The sequence below is a fragment of the Clytia hemisphaerica genome, unplaced genomic scaffold (genome assembly GCF_902728285.1).
Source record: "Clytia hemisphaerica strain Z4C2 unplaced genomic scaffold, Clytia hemisphaerica genome assembly, whole genome shotgun sequence".
Taxonomy (NCBI): domain Eukaryota; kingdom Metazoa; phylum Cnidaria; class Hydrozoa; order Leptothecata; family Clytiidae; genus Clytia; species Clytia hemisphaerica.
In genome coordinates this window covers 1,046,433-1,070,708 of record NW_027103334.1, presented here as the reverse complement: position 1 = coordinate 1,070,708, position 24,276 = coordinate 1,046,433, and the positions used below count along the sequence as shown (strand labels likewise).

Here is a 24,276-nt window from a genome sequence, read left to right as displayed (position 1 = left end):
GAAATAAAGACTAGACTAGCGAAAGTTGAGACGAATATTGATTTTGGAATATGAAATTTTCGGCGAATTTAAATAATTTTTCATTCGTCAAAAAAACTTTCTTCCAAAATTTCTATCGCAATTATTCTACCCCACCAAACTTTTTACTCTGTAAAGCTCGCAATCTGAAGTATATAGAATTTTACGACATCAGATATGAACCAGTTTTTGTTTGGAAAGCTTTAAACTGAACTTCTCCGTGTCAGCCAGTTTCCAGTTTACTGTCAATTACTAGAACTAATTACAAATTAACATACAAAAACTTCAGCTTTTATAATCGGTGGAGGAGATTCAACTCTCCCGCTCTCCCTCGCTTGTCTTTTTAACGATATTCGCTGTTCCTGCATTTCTCGGAAGTCGGCGAACTGGAGCCGAGGGTTTCTCTTTCGGTTTGTCCAACTCCAAAGGAGGAACTAGGATGGGGAATTCAGGACTTGCTGTTTCAAGATTTTTGACGTATGGTAATGTGACCATCTTTAAAGGCTTCAACGGTTTTCCTGAAGAAAAAGCAACATTCAGAATACTTTTAATTACATTTTAGGTAAACGAATGTCTCTAGTTTAAAAAGAAACGTTCATGAAAATATCAAAATGAGACATTTCTGCATCATATAAGACTTAATTATTTTAGCTGAAATTTGTACGACTTTCAATCCTGTAGTTCATTTCGAAATGATTGGAAAACTCTGAAAGTTTTATTTTTATTCTGGTATTGTGCAAGAGCAACCAACGCAAAGATTGAAAGCCGTACAAATAAATAAATTTTTCCTATCAAAATTATTTTTTTGTTCCCTGATAGTATCTACGAGGCTCGCCATACCTTGTGGAGTTTTTTCGAACTCTTTCAAGGATTTCTTAGTCAACGTTCGCCGTCTTGATTTCTTTTGTTCCATTTGAGAATTATGCAAACTTAAAAGTCGCGATCGTTGAGCATCGGTGATGACCGATAATTGATCGCAAGGTGTTCGTGATTTTCCTGGCTGGAATCGGTAGGTAGAAGGATCAACCGATATTTTCGTTCGGATGGTCCGACCGTCGGAATCGTAAATCGATTTCCGTCCCCGATTCTTCTGCGATGATGCTAAAAAGGTTTAAAATAATAACATTTATCCATTTCTATGATAAGCAACTGTTTTTAGTCCCTCTAAAACTAAAGAAGGGACATTAGCCATGATTCTAAAATACCTAAAAGTGAGACAAAATTAAACCTTCTACCCATTAATGATAACTCAAAATCAATTCTGGGGATGCGCGCAGCCTAACCCGTTAAGTGCTATTGCATTATATGGAATGACACGATTTCGGTCCAGTAGCGGCATAGTGAATCTAACGAATTCGTGCTGCTATACTATCTTATACTACATGCGGTATTGCAGGGCTGCGACCTATGCCATCCTGTTTTTTTAACGGATGGTTCAAGATTATGATCAACTACTACTTTACCATAAGCTGCACCAAGAGATTGTCGTCTCATTTCCATAGCACCTCCTGTGTTAAAGAAACTGGAACGTCGACCGGTCGTTACCGCCTGGTCGCCTGTGAAAAAGAAGGACAATTGATTCTAAAAAAGCGATGTATTGTGAGATTGTTTCAGGAGTATTACAATAGAATAGCATACCGTCGCGAATCTAAAAATAGACATTGATTTTTATGTTTGACTGAAATTCAATCCCATCACCCTTTGCGTTTATTACGCTTGCACGCAAATTACACTCAATTACAAAGAAAAAGTAATAACTTTCACGACTTTTGAATTAAGACGAAAAGGATTGTGGGATTGAATTTCGGTCAAATGAGAAAAGTAATAATCATGACGTTTGCACGACGAAGCGCTATTCCCTCGAGGAATTCCTTAGAGATTTCCATTGTATTACTCCCGAAACAATCCCACAATGCATCGCATTATTAGAAAAATCAAAAACTCCGATAAGATCAATTGATTGCGTACAGTATGTGTACTTGTTGTAAGAAAGACGATTTGCTTCTTTTTATTTTCTTCAAACCTACAATGGATTTGCCGTATGTTACAACCAGCAGACAATAACATATTTTCTATTGCTTATCAAAAGAAAGCAGAATTGTCAACCCTGGGTCACAAAGGAAAGCGAGGTCCAAGGAAAATGGGATACGGGGATAGGGTTCTTTTCTTAGGATCCAAAAATGTCTGACAGTCGAAATCATATTAAATCCAAAAGTATATCAGATATGATTGAATTTTGGTCTTTTTCACATTTTTCAGGTTGGATTTTGTAAAAATTGTCATATTACAAAATATGACAGAGTCTAAATTCGTATGTCAGGACACGAATTTTGTCAGTCAGGGTTTAATTGTTTGGAACTATAGCGGCACGTCACCGTCGGCCGTCCATCTCAGAACCTCCTGAGCTCCAATGAAGAGTTCTTTTAATCATGGACCTAAATGTAATTGCTACCATTTTTAGGTTCAAAGAAAACTACAGTGGACGCTCTCATAAATGACGTTCTACTATTCGATACGCTCCATTGTTCGATATTATTAAAAGTCACTGTCAACAAGAACACCCCTGTCTCAGTGACCCAGTGGACTCTGAAAGTTCACCGGGGTGACTTTCAAAAAAATAAATTTTCACCGGGTTTTTTTCATGAGCAAAAAATCCACCGGGTTCAAAAATTTTGACTTACTTTTCTCCGGGGTGAATACAAATTATAAGCGATTTTTTCTATTTTCAGCAGGAAATTGCACTTTAACAGTCCTTTGATAACCGTTATCATCATTCTTCTTATTAGTGTAAAAATTTAAGAGTCGATAGCCTAAAATCTCCTAAAATCTCCACCAGCACCTTCTTCGATTCAGGGGTAGATTTAGGATGTTTAACAAGGGTGGTGTATGTTTGCTATTATGACGTAACGGCTACATCAGTGTGTGAGGAGGCGCCACCATGGTTGGCGCCGACGGTTAAGAAAATCTTTGAAAATAGGACCCTCTAGATGGGCTAAAACGGCCTCAAATTTCAAATTGTTGAAAGTAAAACAGCAGTTTTTGGTCGTAATATAGCAAGATTTCAGTCTTTTCAGAGTGGAAAAAGAAAAAAATAGGTTTCCTTATTTAAAAAATTTTTCATCCTTAGGTTTAGGGTTCCTAAGGGCCTAAGCCAACTTGCTTTTTTGGCCATTTTGAGGCCTGAGCCCTTCACTGCGTTGCGTATAAAAAGTGTGTAGCTAAAAAGTTATGATAGAAGAAGAAAAGATCCCACAATTTCTTTTAAAATCCATTGACTTTTTGAATGAATAGGCATCCATCTTACTAACTACAATAATAATGTCCACACTTTTTCTTTTAAAAACATGAAACCATCCAAGCCTCACAAAGGGGGAGAATAAAACAACGTGTTGTTTTTGATTTTTTGAAGAAATATACATTTTTGATGGAAACATTTAACTTTTCCCAGGGTATTAACTATTAGGTCGGGGGGCACTGACCAGGGTATCAAGCAAATGAATTTTTGGCAGTGTCACATTGTTTTAAATCATAGCTAGGGATATAATCCATCAAAAATGAATTTAAAACATTACACGTTTTTTTTATATAAGGAACACGTTTATAAGGAACTCGAGGCTGAAAATGGTCCAAAAAATAAGGAATTGTTAAGGAACTGCCCAGGCTGAGGATAAGAAAACAAGTCTTAAGGAACAGTAAGAGTTTTCACTTGAACTAGCAATATCTTGTATTCTCCGAGTTCTTTGTTGAAATAGTCGATGTTTCCATAAAACCACACATTTTCATAGTTTCCTTTGACCTAGCAGCTATGTAAATAAGGAACTCGATAAAGAACTTTGAGGCTGAAATTTTCTGTAAAAATAAGGAACTCCAGGCTCAGAGCAAAGTTAAGGTTCCTTATAAAAAAAAACGTGTATATATTCCCAAGCTATTTCAAGAAACGTCGTTTGAGCTCTGAGTTTGGGAAGAAGCAAAGCACATCAAATTATCCCTAACCATTGACCGATTCATAATTTTGATAACAAAAATCACATTAATTGCATGGTCTTGAAAGTCTGTTTATACTTGTATACTGTATTTGAATTGATTCAACAATTTCAGTGGTCACTAGAAAACCCATATCATGTGCTTCTGCTGCTGTTGTATTTTGCGGGCCATGGGTCTTGCAGCATCTGGGCAAAATGAATTATCCAAAAATTCCTCACAACAAATACAACCATGGTCTGAAAATTTCGCAACCAAGAGATACGAAGTACTTTCGTTTTCTAAGTTTTGAAAACGAAAGTGCTTCATAGCTCGAGATAGCAAAATTTTCAGACCGTGATATTGACCTTTTTCTTAATCTTAAATCAGCATAAAGTTTCCCCCGGGGGGGGGGCACTCTAGGTAAGTGCCCTACCGGACATGCGGCCCTTAAGGGTAGGTTTTTTGGACTTTGGAAAGTGCACTGTAAGGGTCGATTTTTGAGCAAGTGGTAAAAAATGCACTGTAAGGCTGTAAAATTTGGAAAAATTTGAGAAATTTGCCCTGAAAAGGGCAAAAAAATTAGAAAAATTGCACTGTAAGGGTCGATTTTCAGCCAAATTTTTCCAGCACTGTAAGGGTCTGATTTTAGAGACCTGATTTTTGCGAAAGTTTCTGATCGATTAGTATATAATATGCAGGTTTTTAGCTCAAATTAGTTCCCGCAAGGCCAAAATTAGTTCCCGCCAAAATAAGTGTTCCCTTAAGGTATATATATACTAGGTCACAGTGTGGAAATCACACTGAAACAACCGCCGGCATCGCTTTTAACCATCTGAAGTTACTAATGTTTTATTATAAGAAAATACGGGGAGAAGACAAACCGTGGACCCCCGATATGGAACCCCAATATGGACCCCAATATGGACCACCAATATGGACCCCTAATGGACCCCCTCAAAAACGGCAAGAAATACCAAAAACACAGCTCTGAACACTCTAGTTTTGAAATAATTTATGTCTATTTGCACTTCCAATATCACATTGAGTACGATAAGTCTTTTTAAGATTTATTCCGAGTTATTCCGAGTTATTCGAACTTAACATTCTGCTGAGTTTGATTTTTTACTTGAGCTGCTCTGCTCAGTCCAAATAAATATGGATATACTCAAGAACAATGTTTTTTGGCTTAACAAACCATAGATTGAGACATGAAGAGCCGAGTTACAACTCAAGTAACTCGAACTTTCATAATATTACGCATATCGTTTGCCTCTGAAAAAAGATTTCGTGGATGATACCTACATAAAAAGTCCCTCCTATGATAATAAACTTTTATTTTCTAGAGGAAGTTATACTAGCAACTCGAACACTCCTAAATGTAACTCTTCAATGTAACTCGGGCCTCATGTGCCATCAATCTAAAACAGAAGTCACAAGCTTCTGATTGGTGTCTTTTTATATCCATTCACACTATCTACATCACTTTCGGTATAATAAATATTTTGAATGTTTTTGTCTTAATATCAATATTTTTCTCAAATATCAACATTGTGTCAACATTTCAACAATAGAACAAATCACTCTGAACGAACTGAATTTATGTCTAAATAACAGAATGTATCATGTATGTAACTCTATAACTGTTGTAATATGTTTATATTATATAGGACGACTAATATAGCACAAATAACTACCTATTTAATGTTGGGAAATACCCACAATGCTTTTCTCGCCATTTAAAGGGGGTCCATATTGGTGGTCCATATTGGGGGTCCATATCAGGGGTCCACGGTTTGTCTTCTCCCGAAAATACGAGATAGTAAAAAAAAAAGAATAACTCAATCAAAAAGTTCTAATAAAAGACAGAGAAAAACAGACAGAAAAAATAGAATGAAAATTTCCCGCGCTTTTTCTAGAATAATGGAAGGTACTACTAAATTATTCATGATGTTTAAAGTAAACATTGAAGAGAGAGAGCAAAAACCTTTTTTTGAGAATCCAATGTGTAATATGCTCGGGAACATAATACACTTTTCCTTTGTAAGAATATTTTTGTTGAGAGAGTTTTGAGTTTTGTTATTCTTTTTTATTTGAGCTTGCCTGTAAGAATATTCCATTGCCGCGCGAACTGCACGCAATCAAAATGTTTCAAAAAATGGCCGCCATAAACTCTAAGTATCGAGGGCGGTTAAACTTAGGTAAATACGCGCAAGATGGTAGCTCAGTTACATAGTTTGTTTACAATTTTTTCAAACTGGATGGAACACAGTAAGTTTTTAGCTCAAGTTTTACTTTTCTATTTCATACATTTTCTATTTTTTAAGATTTCTACTTTTTAATTTCAACAGCGGGGTAACCCAAGCTTTCCTTGATTTCAACCGGGGGAATCAAAATTTTCAGTATTTCCAGCGGGGTAAACAGAAACTTTCATGCCACAGCCCGGGTTTCCAAAACCTTTAAGCCTTTTTGCCCGGGTTGACTTATTTTCCACCGGGGCTTAATTTTGGGCTGTTTTTGAGCATTTTTTTCACCGGGCTACTCACCGGGGTGGATCTGACCGGGCCACTGACTCAGGGGTGTACAAGAAACTCTCATAAACGACATTCCTTTATTCGACGAAAATTCTATTCCCCTTGAAAATTGAATTAGAGAGCATCAACTGTAGTACTAATTGTAATGCTTTGAAACAGACTAAGAAAGATAATTGGTCCAAAATGATCACCATAAATTATTTAGTCGAACGTGTCTTCTCGTGCTGCTTTCTCTTAAAAAAACAAATAACATCCATCTTTAAAAGGATTGAAAAACTGTCATAGAATTACCTGTACGTTCAGAAGTGGTGGATTTATTTCCATAAAAAGGATGAGAAAAGATAACGGATTTCCCTCCCATTTCTTCAAGTGGAATTCCATTTTCGACAAGTTTTGATTCGACCTGATTAAAAAAAAAGATTTTCAGAGTTTCAATTTAGGATATGTTTTCACTTGACAAGATGTTTTTACGTGAATCCTGAAAAATAACGATTTGAGCAAACGAGTGTACTTCTACTTTTCAGATATTTTGATGTACTATGAATTTATGGCTTTAAAGAACACTTTTTACCTCTGACCTAACAATTACCTATATAGATATACCCAAGGATTACTCTGAATCGACTAAAATTAAAGTAAGTCAAATTTGTAAGTGTTTTGGCGTTCCATTATTTAGAAAATATGTTTGAAAAATTCACGCGCACAGAGCGAGCAAGAAAATATTTTTGGGTAAAATCTGCCAATTTAAGGGTGAAAAACACCAAAAGGGCGCCGAAAATTAGCAATCGGGGCATCCTTTTAGCATTCTTTTATTCTACGGCGTCCCTAAAAGAAACGGCCGCATGACTGCCATATCGATCTCCGCCGCTCGCACTACGTTTTTGATAACATTATTAAGGCGAAAAATGGCGTCTAAGAGGTATCCTGAAAATATCTATTCCATTTGCTGAATAAGGTCTTTTATAGTATTACCATTTTCAACTCGTCTTCAGCTTGGTATTTAGAGAAAAGGAAAGTAGTGACGTCATAATCCACAACCGAAGCATTGTCAGTGTCGGTTGCCGGTGTCTTGGCCATCGTACTGTTGCAAAGGAAAAAGCGAGGAGAGAAGGATTAAACCGACAAACACCCGAGTGAAAAATTTTCGTTTTACTGAAAAATAGTTTCTATAAAAACTAGTAAAATTTGGGAGAGACATTAGCTATTCAAATGCTAGGATTGTTTTTAATTTGTTGAAGGTTTTTGAAAAAAAATGAGGCTCTTGTTTTTATTACAAAGTCTAACACAACAAGTTCAAGAGTAATAATTGTAATAATAAACAATGTTGTTCTGATTGTTAAAAATCACTTTAAAAGTTCTCATACCACAGAATGTCTTGAAGGTTACGTTTCTCTGAGAGTAAATCCTTTTTCCTTTTTTCGGCCACCAGTCTATTCAATCTTCGTCGTTCAGTCAGCAGTTTCTTTCTTTTGATGTCATGAGTATGTTGTCTCTCTAATTCACTCAACGCCTCTTGAAGGTTTCCGTGTTCGTTAGCTTGTGAACGGAAGGAAAGAAAGTCTTTCCAGAAGTTAAACATGATGCGAAATATAGTCGTCTGTAGAAGGAAAAGAGAATAATATGATCGTTCACAGAGGTAGATTTTTGTTGCCCATGTACCGTGTACAGATTTCAGTTTTTTTTTTCATTTTGGTGGATGGTTTTTTTCGTACTTTCGTACGTAAGTTCGATAAAGGTGAGATAACACAGTATGGAATCACCAAAGGGGAAAACCAATTAGAATTAACCTTTTCAGAAAGGTTGGGAAACGAATTCAGTCAGCAGTTTACAATTTAATATTTCATTATTTTATACCTGTGCCTCACGGAACAAATATGGGCCATGTTGAGGAGTCTTTCCAAAGGCTTTTTCCAACAAGCGTTCGGCGATTTCGAGAGGTACATCAATTTGCAGTTCAGGAGGAACAATAGATTTAATGAAAACATCAATGATGGTGTGTATTTTGTTGCGGATGATGGATTCCTGCACGTGGCTGTGACACAAATCCTATAGAAAGAAGAAATAGAAATTAAGTAACAAGTGCGTGTGTACAACCTGTCATTTCAAATTTTCTTTTTCGTGAAAATAAATCTCGTGAAATCGCGTACTTTCGACGCAGAGTTAATTCTGATTGGCATCTATCAGCAGGGCCGTTTTAGCTGGTTTCAGGCTCATTCCAGAAATTAAATACATTCGATAAAGTTTTCAAAATGTCGAATCGCGTAAAATAAATCCAGAAATATCGCAAAATTTAATCTTGCCAAAAATAAATCTACTCCAAAAGTTTTCAAAACGCCAACTTGCAAAAATAATAATTTAGGCTATCGGTGAGAGAATGTATTCCTACTTTGTATTTTTGTACTTCCAGCCAGAAATTAAGGTTGTTATCCATGAGTTCACCACGGTATTTGATAAACTGTCGAAATTGTTGGCACTCTTCTTCGTTACTCAACGCCATTCGTAATCCTGCAACTTCACGACTGCTCGAATTCCAACGGTTGTTTAACAACTAATAAGATGAAGATGAAGATGAACACCACGTGTTAATAGGAGCAAACTCCCAGGAGCAAGCGCGACACGTGAATGAGTCTTTTTTTGTCGCCAATACACGGTTTCTTTATAAGAACATCTAAAAATTTTTGAATTCTTCGGATGTTCTTAACTTTTTAAGTTTTAAGCCTAAAAATGTTCTGAATATGTTCTTAATTTGACCATTTTGTGAGTACTTTTTAACCATTTTTCTAAGAAAAAGGATGTTTTTGAGTCCACAAAGCCATAAAATGTTCTTAACTTGTTCTTAACATTTTGACCATTGCAGCCTTATGTTCTTATGAAGTTTGTTCTTATAAAAAAACATGTATTCTTATAAAAAACATGTACGTGAATTCGATTTTTTCAGCGGTCGAATACGTGAATCGACATATCAACGTGAAAATATTATTTTTCCTGTGCGAATTCAAATTTCCTGAAAGCAAATTATTGTCTAAAACACAAAGAATTTCGAAAATAAACGACCTAAACCTGTAAAAATCTTCTTGCTCGTTTCTTTCGCATAAAATAATCATATTAACTTATTGTCCTCGGGAAGAAGTTATCAAATATCAAAATTTAAATTGAAAATCATGGTATTTTTTCAAATTTACTACATCCAACGACAGTGTCAACAGGAGGGTCTGAATTGGAAATTATTTTCCAAGGCTGCTGGCATCCACAAACGGATTCGTGCTCCTCAAAGTAGTGGCAGTTAATGAGGTTAATGAGGTTATAATAAGAACGTATAAAATTGCTAACAAATGAGAGGATTTTCTCTCAATGCCATTGCACAATTAAAGGTAAAATATCATCTTTAAAGATATGCACATTCGTCTTTGGGCATTTTAAATCTAAAAGATTTAATTCATTGTTGGTTAAAATTTACCTTCAATCTAAAAGACTTTTAAACGTTAGGGTCTACGAGAAAGGCTGGCCTTAACACTAAGGCTTAATTTTGGAGTCTGCATTTGCCTATCCTAGTAGGGGATAGTGTTTACACTACCATACATCCGAGGGATAATAACTTTGGTGCGGCGGCAGGATAAAAATTTCGGTCAATGAAAGCACAAATAGTTTTAAAATAGCCACAAAAAGATCGAGGCTAACAGCAACGATAACATCGCATACGAAAAAACACTGGTGAAAATATTTGGTATAAAAATAGATCAACCAGCTTGAAAGGGGCCATGGTTATAGGTCAAGGTTAGTGTATGATAAGGTCACAAAAGCTTGAACAAAGAATTAAAAGCAAAATTAGTGCGTGAATACGTGAATTGGCAAACAGTTGTGCGTGAATACGTGAATTGGCAAACATTTGTGCGTGAATACGTGAATTGGCAAACATTTGTGTGTGAATACGTGAATTGAGGGTCGACTTGAGGGCCACCATATAAAGAACATTAGGTTTTGATAGCCCGAATATTAAGAATGGGTTAAGAACATTTTTAGGCTCAAAACTGAAAGAGAACATCTGAAGGCTTCAAAACTTTCGGATGTTCTTTATAAAAGCCTGGAATACTCATTAAATTTCAAATTCTTTATTCATTTTCTTTCATTTGCTTTGGGTTGTCCATTTTCCATTTTTTGCTTACGACAGTTTAGTAAATCAAACCGTTCAGAAAGTCTAAGTTTGTATTTCAAAGTTATTTTGGAAAATCATTGGAAAATGATTCCTTTTTAATTAATGTTGGAATGCGTAAAATGCCATTTGAAGTGAAGGCAATCATTAATAATTAAGATAATCTCTACATTAGAAAAAGGTAAGCAAACAAAATTAGATATAAGAATTCTCTTTGAAAAATCTTTGAATGTCAAGACTATGAGAACTTGAATTCTTATAGTAAATTCTGATCTGTTTTTTTTAATGAACACGTAAGAAGGAAATCGTATCGTATTGCAAATGGGGAGAAAGTTTCAAGCCTGAAGGGCTAAAGGCGAAACTTTAACCCTTCTCAGGCAAGAGAAATTGAAGCCACTTTTTTCCAATCCAAAACGCGCATAGAACGCACCGTAATCATGACGATGGATTGTATCTAGCGGTTCCTTTATTTTGGAGGACTACATTTTTTGAAATTTAGCGATAGATTTTAGTTTCAATCCGGCGTGTGTAAAAACTACTCGCGGGAGTTCTGGATGGTAAATAAGAGTAGTTTCATTTCCCATCCAGGAGTCTCGTCTTTAGCCCTTCGGGCTTGAAACTCAATGGGAGCAACTCACCCTCCACGCGTGTTCGCTTCTTTGTATTTTCTTCTTCATCAGTAAATCTTCCACCAATTCAGTCACACTGTTCCTCTGTTTCTTACGTTGGATGTATTCTTTTGTCTCTTTGAACAAAAGCAACCAACGACGTTCAACGCGAGCGCGCGAATATTTTTGCGCTTCATGAATGACAGGTGAGGTGGGTCGTTTGGGTAGTAATCGAATACTGCCGCTGCTCTCTAACACCTTTTGAAAGATTGTCAAAGATTCCTTATAACAGTACTACTAACTTGACACGAGTATCGGAAAAACAGAAAAACATAAATTCGCGAATGACGGGCGATGAAATTTTTTAGTTCTAATTAAGTATAAATTATTAAAATTGATCCACAATAAAAAGAGCCTGTCATCTGAAATAAATGAAATTTGAAATAGCAATTTCTTTGGATGTTTATTTTCTACTCTAGTTATATTCATACAGCACGAACCTCAAAAATGTGTTTCAATTATAGAAAGATGATTACAAGATTTGTCAGAGACCAGAAAAAAGTGTTAAAAATCAAGTAATCAAGGAAAAACTGACCTTCTTAATAGCGGTTTTTGAGCCTGGAGTATTAGGACCAAAAAAATAATTTTTGGAAAGCCATTTTTCACGAATTTCCATGGCTTTCTTGTCTCGCTCATCTTTGATTTTATCATTTCCACTTTTCGGTAATCGCCGGAACACTTCCATGTCTGTCCATGCTGTCAAGTCCATGATCCCTTGAGTAAAAATGACGTTATGTTAATTTATAGATGACGTAACAGTAAAACTAACTCTCAGTTAAAGAACGTCGTGACTTGTTTCTTGATACAGTGGAGTCTCCATAACTCGAACACGCACGGGGAACACAAATTTGTTCGAGTTAAGGAAATTTAGGGTTAATAAGGCATTGTTAACTGAAGAGGCTATAAAACTTGATCGAATTTAAGGAGTTATATAGAGTTATGAGGCCCCCCAGCGGTTGGCGTGAGGGCGTGATGGAGGGTTTTTCGTAGCGTGATGGCGTGAAATTTTGAAAAAAACGGCGTGATGGCGTGAAAATGAAGTGCCGGCGTGATCGTGATATCGAGGGACTATAAAACTTGAACGAATTTAAGGAGTTATATAGAGTTATAGAGGTTCGAGTTAAATAAACTCACCTGTATATATGTTATATTTGATAAACGTTAGTTCGTGTACTTTAATAGGATAAATTTCCGCGAGGGTTAAATTTCGCGGATTTGGGTGTCATCCGCGAAATTAAGTCCCAATGAAAATTGGGAAGGGCCTTATCCGCTAAATATCTCTAAACAAAACTAAAAAAATGTCAAACTTTTTGAATGGTTACTAGCATCTAAGTGGCGCTAATAATACATGATTTGACAAAAAAAGGTACAAAATCGTGAAAATATTGTCACCCATCTGCGAAATTAAGTACCCGCGAAATCTTAAAATTTTGCGGATGAGCTCAACCGCGAAACTTAATCCCCACGAAAATTAATCCCATTAAAGTAGTGACTTTTAGCAAGAAAAGCAACCTTATTCATACTGATGTTCTAGTTGTATGTAGTAAGTTTTATGTAGTATTTCCAGTAGTAAAGTAAACTATGTCAAAGAAACGTCCACAGAACTTCTGTACCTTGTTTATGTCTTGTTTCCAGGAAAGTTTGAAAATGTTCCAATTCTACTTTGTTCCTAATGAGCGCCTCAAAGTTCAAACCATCTTTACTAACAGGGAGAGGTCTTTCAACTTCTTCAGGTGAAATCTTATCCTCCTCGTCATCCTCCTCTACCTCCTCTTCCCCCTGCAACAAATATTATGGAGATAAAATCGGATGTAAATATTATGGAGATAAAATTGGATGTAAATATTATTTGGATGATTGAATATAACTATTATGGAGATAATCAGAGCATAATCATACATAAATATTTGGAGATGATTGGATTGATTTACAAATGGAATAGGAGCGATTTTCCCTCTTTCAACAATGGATAAGAAATTGATGATCCTCTCAGTCGTATCAAAGTTTTTGACACCAGTTGATATTTGACTCTTTTTTCGACAGTTAAAAACAAAACAAGAAAACAAAACAAGAAAGCTTGTTTAAATGGTAAAACAGCGATATAAAAAGAATATGTAAAAACAGTTAAAATTTAAAGCATTACCTCCAATTCATCATTTTCAACGAAACTCGCTAGATGTTCCGATCGATTGACTTCGATATACCTCATGTGTTCATCGATGTGTAACTAAAATGCAAAGAATATACGTTTTTTTTTATTAGAACACCTTAAATTTGGCTGAGCCTGGATATGCTTATTTTTTTAGCAATTTTCAGCCTGAAATGTTCTTAGATGCATTCTTAAATTTTCAGACTACTCTAAATCGACAATATCATGCAAAATACTTAAAATTAGTAAAATTTGGACAATATTTGACTCTCGATTTAGAAACGTGTATTGTAGGTTCGGAAAAGCCTATGAAAAATCAGAAAAAGAAGAAGAAAACAAAAAGACGATCAGTGCATACACACTTTTTATAAGAATATACTTTATAAGAATATTCATGATGAAATCAGCCACAAAATTAAGAATATTTTAAGAATATCACCATCATAGAATTTGGCTACTCAAGCTAAGAACGCCATTTTTAGAACATTTTCAATTATAACTTACCAATTACCCCCCAAGTTAGACTCACTCCTTTCACTAAAATGCCATTTTATGCTCTAAGAATGTTTTAGGATGATTTTCCCCAAAAAGTTAAGAATATCCATCATGAAATGAAAGAGACACTGTTCTTATAAAAATGAAGCGTGTATTCATAATTGAAACAATAAATAACTTTATTCATTTGAGGGAGAAAATGGACGATTTTTAGTCATCCGACAAAAATTCAACGACAATGCGAATGAGCTCGTTGTTACACGATAATTTCCATTTGGATGTAAAGGTTGACAAAGTATTCACAGCAATAAAAATACTTGTGGTTCTTTTAAATTAGCGTTAGGAGCAGGGAATTTCCCTATAAACAGGTAATTTTTGCTTTAACAAATCAGGGGAGGTATTTGAAAAATAATTTCAAGGCAGTCTTGGCGAATTAGATAATCCATTTTTGTGCTTCAAGATAAAGGCTTAGCTTTATGTTCTTTAGCACTGTCATGAACTTTGAAAAGACATTAATTACATGCTATAGTTTAATTTGTTGGCTAAAGTCAAGCAGCAATATTAATACGGAACATAGTACTGTAAATGTGAAAAAATCTCAACCCTTTTTAACACTTCGAGTATTTTTACTAAGGACAACCATCTTGGGATGGGGGGCTTTATATTCTAGCCTTGGATATCAAATCCAAGTTAGGCCATAATCAACCAATCCAAATTTGCAATAGCTCCAATAATGATGAAAATTATGTCCTCAAAATAGTTAGATTAAATATATTATGGTACAATCTCGGACAAAATATATTGGGAAGTTTGGTTAATTCCTCGTTTTCAGCAATTTAAAGTTCAGGCGAAAAAGTCGCTTTTGGCAAATTGATAAATTTATTCGAATATTTCAATTTGGGAGGGGTTTTTAGACTTCCAGGCTTATATTCTGAGCCCTATTGGACCATTCTTGAACTTTTAGTTCCTCAGATTTTAGGTGTTTCTAGCGTTAAAAGTCATAGTTAAAACTCTACCCGTCCAACCTAATTTAGAGCGCTTCCAAATCGTTTGTGGTTGTTAAGATTTCGTGGGAATTTCCGTTTTTTCTCAAATATTATGACTTTGATTGTAGCATACTTACAGTTTGAAATTGTTGTCTTTCTTTTAGGATCAAATTCAACCAGGGAGCAACAAGGATGGTTAGAACATGTTGTTCTGCTTCATCGAAGAGATCTTCATAAGGAGGGTCAATCTTCTTTCGTATGTTGTCTTTGATGTGATCAGGAAATTGTAAATCACCACTATTTGATATACCAACGTATTTCGCGTACACAAGCTGTCATGGGATTGAAAATATGTATGATTTGATTCTATGTACAGTGGCGGATATGAGGAAAGGGGTTTCAAAATTTACGACGGAAAGTCTTTATCTCCTTAAAACGAGTACGGCTAAAAAAACACTCTCTATTTTAGCTTTCCAATCCCCTAAGATCGACCACTGATGAATATCGAGACATACTATCGAAAAAAGTGCGTACATCAGAGCTCGACACTTTTTAACTATTCGGAAGTCCAAATATAGACATAATGAAAGACTTGTCAAAATTAAGAAATTTTAAAAGGTGAAAAACACTCCCAGATGTTCGCTAAAGGGACGAATGTGCAAATTTCAACCGAACCGCTCATGCTCACGGCTCAAGTCTACAAGTCCAAATGAAGTTGGATAGCAAATAAAACGATATTTTCGATAAGGATTCAAAAATTAAACATTGGCTTGGCTGGTCGAAGTAAATTTTATCGCGAAATGTTTTTCAAATATTATCAATATCTTCTTACATTAGCTTTGCGTATTACAGTGCTCGGTTGAAAAGCGTCGGCAAAAAAATATTCGTTATATTCTTGAACGCCTTTCCAAAAATAATAACAATTTATCCAAGCCTGAAAGAAAGAAAAGTTTTAGAGAACTAGGGGTGCAATATTGGGTAGATGGGAAATTTTAATAAGCAAATTGAGTGTACATTAATTATACTTGAATGTATTTTTCATTTATCATTCCAAATTATATTTTGTCGATTTTCCCGAAAGCGAAATAGGATAGGCAAGTAGGAATACAGTTGGGCGCTCTCTAATACGATTTTCAAGGGGAATTTGATTTTCATCAAATAATGGAGCGTATCGAATAAAGTAGAGAGTCGTTTCTGAGAGTTTCTCGTTGACAGTGACTTTCAATATTATGGAATGGTGGAGCGTATCGAGTAGCAGAACGTCAAATTAGTAGTAAGTTAGGAGGACTACCCAAAGCCAAGCTTTAAAAGATCGGATCAATCAATACCTGGTTTTGGTGGGACTTGAGATAATTGAGGAAATAAAGTCCACTTTGTTCTTCATGTATCAACATATCGACCAGAGATTCCAAGTCTTTCTCAACTTCAACGCTTTCATCAATGTCATCAAACTTACTTCCCAACTCCATTGTTGATTTGCTGTTGACGAAAAAAAAACAAGTGTGTGCGTTGATAAAAAAGATATTGTAGGGAGTCTAAACGATTAATTCAGTGATTGTAAAAAATAAGCAAAAATTGAAGGGAAAATTATCATTTATAACTGATATTATCACGTAAAAATCATCGTATAACACCTATTATATAACCGTACTACAAATACTATAAACGACTCCATTCTTCTAAGTGTAGGTAGTTTCCGACGGGGATGAAATTTAGGGTTATTCATCTCAGCAAGACGATTTTTTGTGGGGGGGGGGGGTCCCACCCACTGAGTTTGAAGCCCCAACGTGGGATAGAGAGGAATATTCAACCTTTCTCAAGCAAGAAAAAGGGAAGTCTTAAGTTTGCCCCGCATTTAGATTTTTTTGTGAAAAGCACACGGGTTACGTGTTCTGGATGGGAAATAAGTGGCTTCATTTTCCATCCAGCAGCTTCGGCTCTGGCCTATCGGGGCTTTGAAATCAATGGTCCCACCGGGTTTGATTGATACGATGAGGGTGTAATTAATTTGTTACTCACCACGATACAGTAGATGCGTGAGTGGTAGACGGGGGTAAAGGTTGGATATAAAGACGCACAGACTTCTTTTCTTCAATAGAAACAGCATCGTTGTGATAATACTTGACGGGTTGTGGTTTGAAACCATATCCTTCGTGTTTCGTATCTGACATCATCTGCGTGGTAGAAAATATTTCATCTTAAATGGGGACGAATTTCCGTAGCCAGTCTTATTTTGTGGCCAACATTAGCAAGTATCTCGCCAAAAGCAGGGTATTGTCATTCCGTTACTGCGTAGAAAAAGCCGCGACGTTTAGTATAGGCTAATTGATATCCGCTTATGGTCAAAATAGCCAGATGACAAATCCAATCAAATGAGATTGAAGGAAAACGCGACTAAAAATGATTGAAATCTATCAATGGATTGTAAAAAGTGGTTATACATAATATTACAAAAGTGTTTTTTGGCTATCTAGCCCCTCCCCCATTAACGGAAAAAATAGCTTAAGTTTAATGAGATTGAGGGAAGAATAAAAATGAACCAGAAGAGAAAAAGATTGACATTTCTAAAACCATGTTCACGCGTTACTGTTCCGTTTTGCTCCGGTATGATTTTCGTTACGGATCGAGTGTGTTCTTATTGGTTTCGGAACGTTTCGGAGCAAGAACACGGAGCAGTCCCGTTCCTATGAAAAAAGTGGAGCGAAACCGTCTCGATCTGTTTTGCTTTTTAACGTCTTCTTTTTTAACCTTTCGAATTTTGACGTTCACACTTGTTTCAGAACCGTTTCGGAACGAAACGGAACAGAACCGCAACGTCTGAACATGGTCTAAGACGTACCAATGAGGTGAAAAATTGAAACAAGTTTTCAAGTTTTTGATTTAGGATACTCAAGTATTTAGCAAATACCTGTAATTGCTTGTGACCAGCATTGGTGGTTCTCGGTAATTTGCACGTCACCAGTCTTGGGTAAGCCGATTTGGTTCTCATCTTACGACGTGTTAAACCTCTTTCCACCAGCGACAACTCGTCTTCTGATTGGTTGAGCTGAAGAAGTTCAAATTATGATGAGATGAATTTAGTGACGAAGTTATGAATTTTTATCAAATCATTTTCGTGACATTTCATAGTCAAAACAGAATTATTGTAGGACTAGGAAGTGTAAAAAATCGACTCTTACCGTTCGCACATACACTGAACCTACTTTTACCAAAGTTTCCTCGCCCCCGGGGAATAATACCGAGTTTATGTATGTGTGTTTTTCAGCGACGGAGACGGTAAGGTTCTAATTTGGCTAGATCCTAACCAGCCGAGGACGACAGTAAATCAGCAGTTTTACCGTCTTCGATTTTGCGGGGTAGAACTGCGGGTTATTCCAAATCGCTTCAGTCACTTTACCGTCCTCAAAAGTGAAAATATAAACTCGCTAATATCAAGTGATATGACGAAAGGTCTAAGAGAGAAATGGCGCTGGTTGTGAAATATTTACCTCGTCATTAGGGGAGGATTTATCCAATCGAATGTGACTGCTACATGACAACGGACGTAATGGGATTTGTGATGGTTTAATAAGGAGGTTGCTTCTGTGTGATGAAGAAGTCGAGAGAGCAATACGTTCTCTTGGAGATAACTCTTCTTTGAAGAAATCCATTATCTGCCGGAATTGATGGATGGTGAATCGCTGGCACCTGAAAAGTAGCATTATCAAATCCCAATTACCTACCCGAAGCCGCTTGAACCCCTTTTGGATTTTATTGGTGGACGTAAAACAATCATTTTAGTGAGCGCAATCAGAATTAAAAAAGTAAACTAAAGGCCAGTTTCCACTTGCGTGCGCTGCGATCGCACATTTTGGCTTCAATCCTTTTTGCTTGGAAAAAAGATTACGTCATAAAAATGTAGCGCGCGCTCAAAAAAAAGTTGAGCACATTTCAACTTTTTTCAACCGTTACGTCAGATCGCGCCAATGGAGTTGCTTCATTTTTCTTTTGACCAATAGCGTAGAAGCGAAGCTTTGCTCGAAAAAGTGCGATCAAAGCGCGCGCAAGTGAAGACAGACCTTAAGGGACTGGGTTCGAGTTTGATCAAAACTTTGAAAAAGAGAAGCGACTTAAGGTGACTTTTTCCTGTAGCCCTGAAGATTATATTTTCCAGGTCCGTTAAAGTGAATTGCAAGTTCTTGCAATAAAACCAGTGATTTCTTTTTGCTATTTTTTCTACAATATTTTTATTGTGTTGCAGAAAAATTTAACGTGCTTGTACATATTCTCAAGCGTTTTGAACAAAATTTACATTGCATAACAGCCGTGTGTAGTATCTTTTATCAGTGTGGGCCAAGCTTAAGGAAGAAGTGTTTTCAACCAGTAAAAAAAATGGTAGCGGAAAGGACCATAGATTCATAAAGCCCGAAGGGCTAGATGTCGTGCTTCGGCTGAAAATTATGCCGTGGTTAGGTAGGAAATCCTACTTAGGTCACGTGACATTACAAAAGAATTTCAGCGCTTGACCAATCAGAAGCTTCGCGGGCTTTTTCACGGGCTTTTTCGCGGGCTTTCTAAAACAATAGCAACAATATTTTTTCCGAAATTCAATTTTTTTATGGCTTAATACACAACATCTAGCCCGTCGGGCTTTTTAAATCTGTGGGAAGGACCTGTTCATCAGGTGTTCTTCCTTACCAGTAGTTTAAAAGGGGCTCAAGTACTTTCGGTTGCACGTCATACAGTTGTTCCAAGTCCATGGTGTTAATATCGATTTGCCAACCTTTGAAAGTCTCTTTGGGAAACTCGTGGGGCGATCCAGGCTTTAAGAAACGCTCTCTGATATGTTGCAATAAGCTGAAGAAAATATAAGAAATCAAAATCAACAGAAAAAAAACAAATTTGAAATTATAAAGCGTCCACTGAGTGAAGTAGAACCATCGGCAATTCTTATTAGCTAAGGAGAGCTTGTGAAAGTTGTCGAAGAACAGCCATCAATATGACAGTGCAAATCTCAACGTTTTTGTTTCTCTGAAAAACCAAAACAGCTTTAACCATGGCCAAAAATGTATTCGACATTTTTTTCAAATTTAAGGCTTCGGGCGACAATGGCTATTTCAGCATTTCTTTCAACTTTATTAGACATTTTGTAGAATAGACGATTTGTGAGGGATTATTGCCTTCAAGGCTATATTCACAGCCTTATCAAAACAGCTTTCAATTCCTGAGATTCTAAAGTGATAAATAAAAACTCAGATTTAAACCTCCGAATTCCTAAAGTAACTTACAACACTAAAATCGTTCGCTGTTTTTCACTTTTTCGGGGTACTCCCATTTTTAAACATATTACGACCATGATTGTAGATTTATGAAATATTTTTATCTTGATTACCCGATCTAACCAAGAAGGCAATTTTCTGAGCTATTCGGGTGCTTTGCTCAAGTTTTCCCCACTCGGAGGGAAAGTTCATTGGGCTTTTCCAGAAAAAGAATTTACCCCCACTATGTTGAGAATATTGATTTTTTGAAGTATCGAACCCCCTGGATATCCTATTTTATTAGTAAAGACCCCCTGGATATCCACTCTTAAAAATATGCTCAACCCCTTGGATATCCTCTTTTATAAAGATGCTTATCCCTGGATATCGTATTTTTTACTTGAAAAGACACTATACCCCCTGGATATCCGCTCCCTTGTAGATATTTTTAACCCCCTGGATATCCACTTTTGAAAGAAAATCATTAATCCCTCCATATCCGATATCCTCAAGTATTCACTTACTATGCTTGTTCTTCTTTTTCGAAATGTTTGCTTTTCTCCAATGAGATCCATAATAAGAGATATTTCTCACCAGTAGTGGCGATCAAAAACTTTTTGAATTCATCAACACCTTGTTTGTAGATCAGATTAACTGAAGGTGTTCCATTATCCGTGTTTTCTGATAACCATTCAAACAGTTCTTCTTTCATGATACCTTAAAACAAAAAGAAAAGAGATAATAATATTACTTTCTATGCGGCGTTTCCGTGGTGCGCGCGCGACAAACTTAGCTTTTTCCGCGCTAAAAAATCTTTAGGTTATGTGTGCACGGTATAGCTAGCTTTCCCGCGCTATAAAAAATCTTTTGTTATGATTTTTTTTGCGGGATTACTTATCTAGCTGCTTTTGTGTTAGGAAAATCTTTAATTTTGAACCTGGTTCAGAAAATACATCCAGTGAAATGTCAAAAACAAGAAAACGTAAGAGCCGTATGAACACCCATTATTAGAGATTTCAAATTGTCCAATCTTGACTTTGGAAAACAGTTAGTCCAAAAGATTTGGGCGCTCAGGAAAATGAAAAAAATCTAAAGGGGAAAGATCTCAAACCATCGGATTAGCTCTACGAAGGTGGCGGCATTTTAGGGTATAGACAGTGTAGTGCAGTTGCTGTTCTGTTGAAATAACATCAATATAATGGGATATCAAGTACCTTGATGGTGATATAGATTTGAGACGGACAAGGCTTGATAGATATAACAGTCTTCGCATGGGATGTGATCAAATGATTTCGAGTGTTTCTCCTGCTGTTCTGTCCAATAGTCTTCTTGTTGGACTCTAGTGACTGTGGTTTGTAATTCCTCGATAATTTCTTTATCTCTGTTGTCGATGGAAGATTCGCTGAGCTTGTCTGTGAGAAGTTGTGCCGCGAATTTGAGCTAAAAAACAATGAATGATAGCATGCCTTGACGACTGATACATTCAATGGGGCTTTATCTAGCATCTTTCGTCAAGGAGCGAGTCAAAGCCTAAAAAATTGGTTCTGTTTTACTAGACTGAGCACCTTTCTATCAATCCGGTTAGCTTAGAGGAAACTCATAGCTTTCTAATGAACTATTAGCCTATACTTATCACCACTCGCGTTTTTTTATGCAATTAACGTCTATTCCACTTTTTCGAATGTTTAGAGCACACGTTTTCGGCCTCTAAACATTCGATTTTTTGACGTTACTTTAAAATTTCGAAGCTCCTGCAGTCGCAAAAGAATCATCAAAGTAGAACTCACCAAGAAATGAAATGGAAAATCCCGTTTTTTGGTGAGGTTCTCGCTAATGAACTAAGAACGATCTGCAAATTCCTTTTAGTTTCAGAGATAACAGTTTGAAGAATAAGAAACGGCCTAGCCAGTGAAGGGTTAAACAACCGTAGTGAAGTGGTAGAGCATCTTGCTCCGGTGCACAAGGTTGTACCAAAGATTTCTAATATGGTACTTGATGTCTCTCTGCTTGATGCTTAGCTATTAAGAGAAGGATCAGGGGTAAGTGGAGCAATCCAGGGAGAAAGAGTGGTGCCCTCCCCTACCTTCGGGTAGATAGCAATCGAAATAAAAAGAGGAGCCATCGGGTCACCTCCGACTGCAGTCGTAGACTTACTTATAACATCTATAGAGAGCTATCTCAAAAGAAGTGCGTTACCTGATACTTTGAAAGCTGTTTAGTCAATTTATAATCAGCATATAATTCACTCTGTGTGAACAAAAGGAAGCGATTCTCTTTGATCCATTCCAAACCTACTTCTTTATCAATGACCTAAAAGAAATGTGATGAGCTATACTCATAGCCAGGGCGCCATCGGTTCGAATCCCCGCTCTTTTCAATGTTCTATTTAGTTCATAGATAGTCGAACCGGCTGGCCGTGGATCCGGTGAAAAAAATCGGAAGATTACTGGGCTATTCAAGTGAAATATCGATTTTATCTCCTGCGATAGGATATGATGGGCAAGGTCCTCTTCAAATTTGTGATACAATTCACGAGGATCTCGAACTTTCCTTGTTATCAGTACAGTTCAATCTCTCTAATTCCATCTTCAAGGGACCAAAAGTTTTCTTCGAATTAGAGAAAGATTCGAATTACAGAGAGGTTCAAAGTTAACTGTATTTGTAATCTGCCAAATTGAACTGAGAAAGACCATCAAAAGAATAGAGCCCGTAATAATTGTAACCCTATCTATATTCTTTATCGCCTTCTTGACTGTACAACATGGCTCCTATTTGTCGCACACCCTCCTAAAGGAAAAAAGCAGAATTCTACTTTTTTCCTCTCTTCTCTTTACGTCACAATCCAATGGCTTCAATATTAGGGCACCCAGTTTTTGACGTCAATGCACGCTTTCTAGGCCTGTAGATTTAAAACGGCATGCTGTACAAGGTATTAATTCGAATTGCATGCTATGCTTTTGGTACCGTTTTTTGCAAACAATCAGTAACAATGCAAGTTCTTTCAGCTATGGGAAAAAGACATTTTAACGTGAAATTCGTATACCTTTACATAGTATCCAATCTTGGCACTTCTTTCACCGATGGTCGTTTTAAAGAAATCGAATTTCTGTTTTAACGTAGTTGCTTCTTTCACATTGCCCTGTTCGTTGACATCATCAGCCAGTGTGTTTTGAAAAACCTCAAAACATTCTGTACTCAAATTGTAGATTAACTGCTTTGGAAACGCCTGAAGGAAATATAAAATTGTATATTGTAAAATGACGAAAAAAGTCCCTTGCCAAATAAGGGAATAAAGCAGGTCCATAGTAAGTATACAATAAAATATACAAAAAAATTGAAACAAGTCTTCAACAAAATGAACTAATTTGACTACACCAGCTTTCATACATTTGTCCACCTGACATTCAAGACTATTCATGATATGCACCACTGCAATAACTTTTTCTATCCGATACGTCACTTGCAACCAATTAGCTTTTGTAAAAGTGACGTAATGTCAAAAGTATAAAAGAAAAAATGAGACCGACTTTCAAATTAGACTGAAACATGAACGTGCGAGTGAGGCTGATAAAATAAGACTTACAGTCAAAGCTAAGAAACTGTTAAAAAACTGGACAAGTATAAGATCTCTGTTTAAACATTCTTTGATTGTGTTGGCAGACAGATTCACTTCTTCCATTTTGTTTTTGGTCCCATCTTTTTGTTTTGGTCTTTGTTGGTATCAATCAATGATGGTGATGGTGAAGTTTATTGTGTGCCCTGTTGTTAACATTTTATATCATTTTTTTTCATTTTTTGTCATCTGTAAAAAAATAAAGTTTGATTGAATGTTATCTTAGACATCAGGGACGCACTTTGTTTACTCTGACCTTGAAATTGTGTGAGAAAGACCGATAGCAAGGATACTGATATCTAGACTCAATGAATCAATAATTTAAAGAGGCCCCTCAGCGGTAACTGATCACGATATCACGCAATTTTTTGTCTTGAATCACGATCACGCAAATCAGAAAAAAAAGGACAATCGCGCATCCCTTTGAAAAACTCTAAATCGCGGCTCAAAAATCTTTTAAATCACG

At 36.4% G+C, this 24,276-nt stretch overlaps 1 protein-coding gene across 1 annotated transcript; it reads right to left on the bottom strand.

The window, feature by feature from the left end:
- Positions 1–233: 233 nt before the first annotated feature.
- Positions 234–24,001, bottom strand: LOC136817024 (regulator of G-protein signaling 22-like). The gene is made up of 24 exons (XM_067073372.1): positions 23,781–24,001; positions 23,241–23,423; positions 22,394–22,507; positions 21,412–21,637; positions 20,722–20,914; positions 19,638–19,796; positions 18,449–18,647; positions 17,869–18,006; positions 16,980–17,134; positions 16,289–16,439; positions 15,793–15,894; positions 15,098–15,292; positions 13,474–13,557; positions 12,944–13,109; positions 11,866–12,044; positions 11,301–11,528; positions 8,899–9,060; positions 8,367–8,558; positions 7,877–8,109; positions 7,485–7,593; positions 6,804–6,915; positions 1,482–1,574; positions 859–1,119; positions 234–536 (listed from the first exon to the last, which is right to left on the bottom strand). The coding sequence occupies exons 1-24, from the start codon at positions 23,874–23,876 to the stop codon at positions 331–333; spliced, it is 3,936 nt and encodes a 1,311-aa protein (XP_066929473.1). The 5' UTR covers positions 23,877–24,001; the 3' UTR covers positions 234–330.
- Positions 24,002–24,276: the final 275 nt, after the last annotated feature.

Excerpts from the sequence above, each read along its gene's own strand:
- LOC136817024 (XM_067073372.1), bottom strand. The coding sequence starts at position 23,876 with ATGGAAGAAGTGAATCTGTCTGCCAACACAATCAAAGAATGTTTAAAC. Across the intron at positions 17,135-17,868 it reads CTGGTCACAAGCAATTACAG|ATGATGTCAGATACGAAACA; the intron begins GTATTTGCTAAA and ends TCTACCACGCAG. Across the intron at positions 16,440-16,979 it reads CACGCATCTACTGTATCGTG|CAAATCAACAATGGAGTTGG; the intron begins GTGAGTAACAAA and ends TTTCGTCAACAG.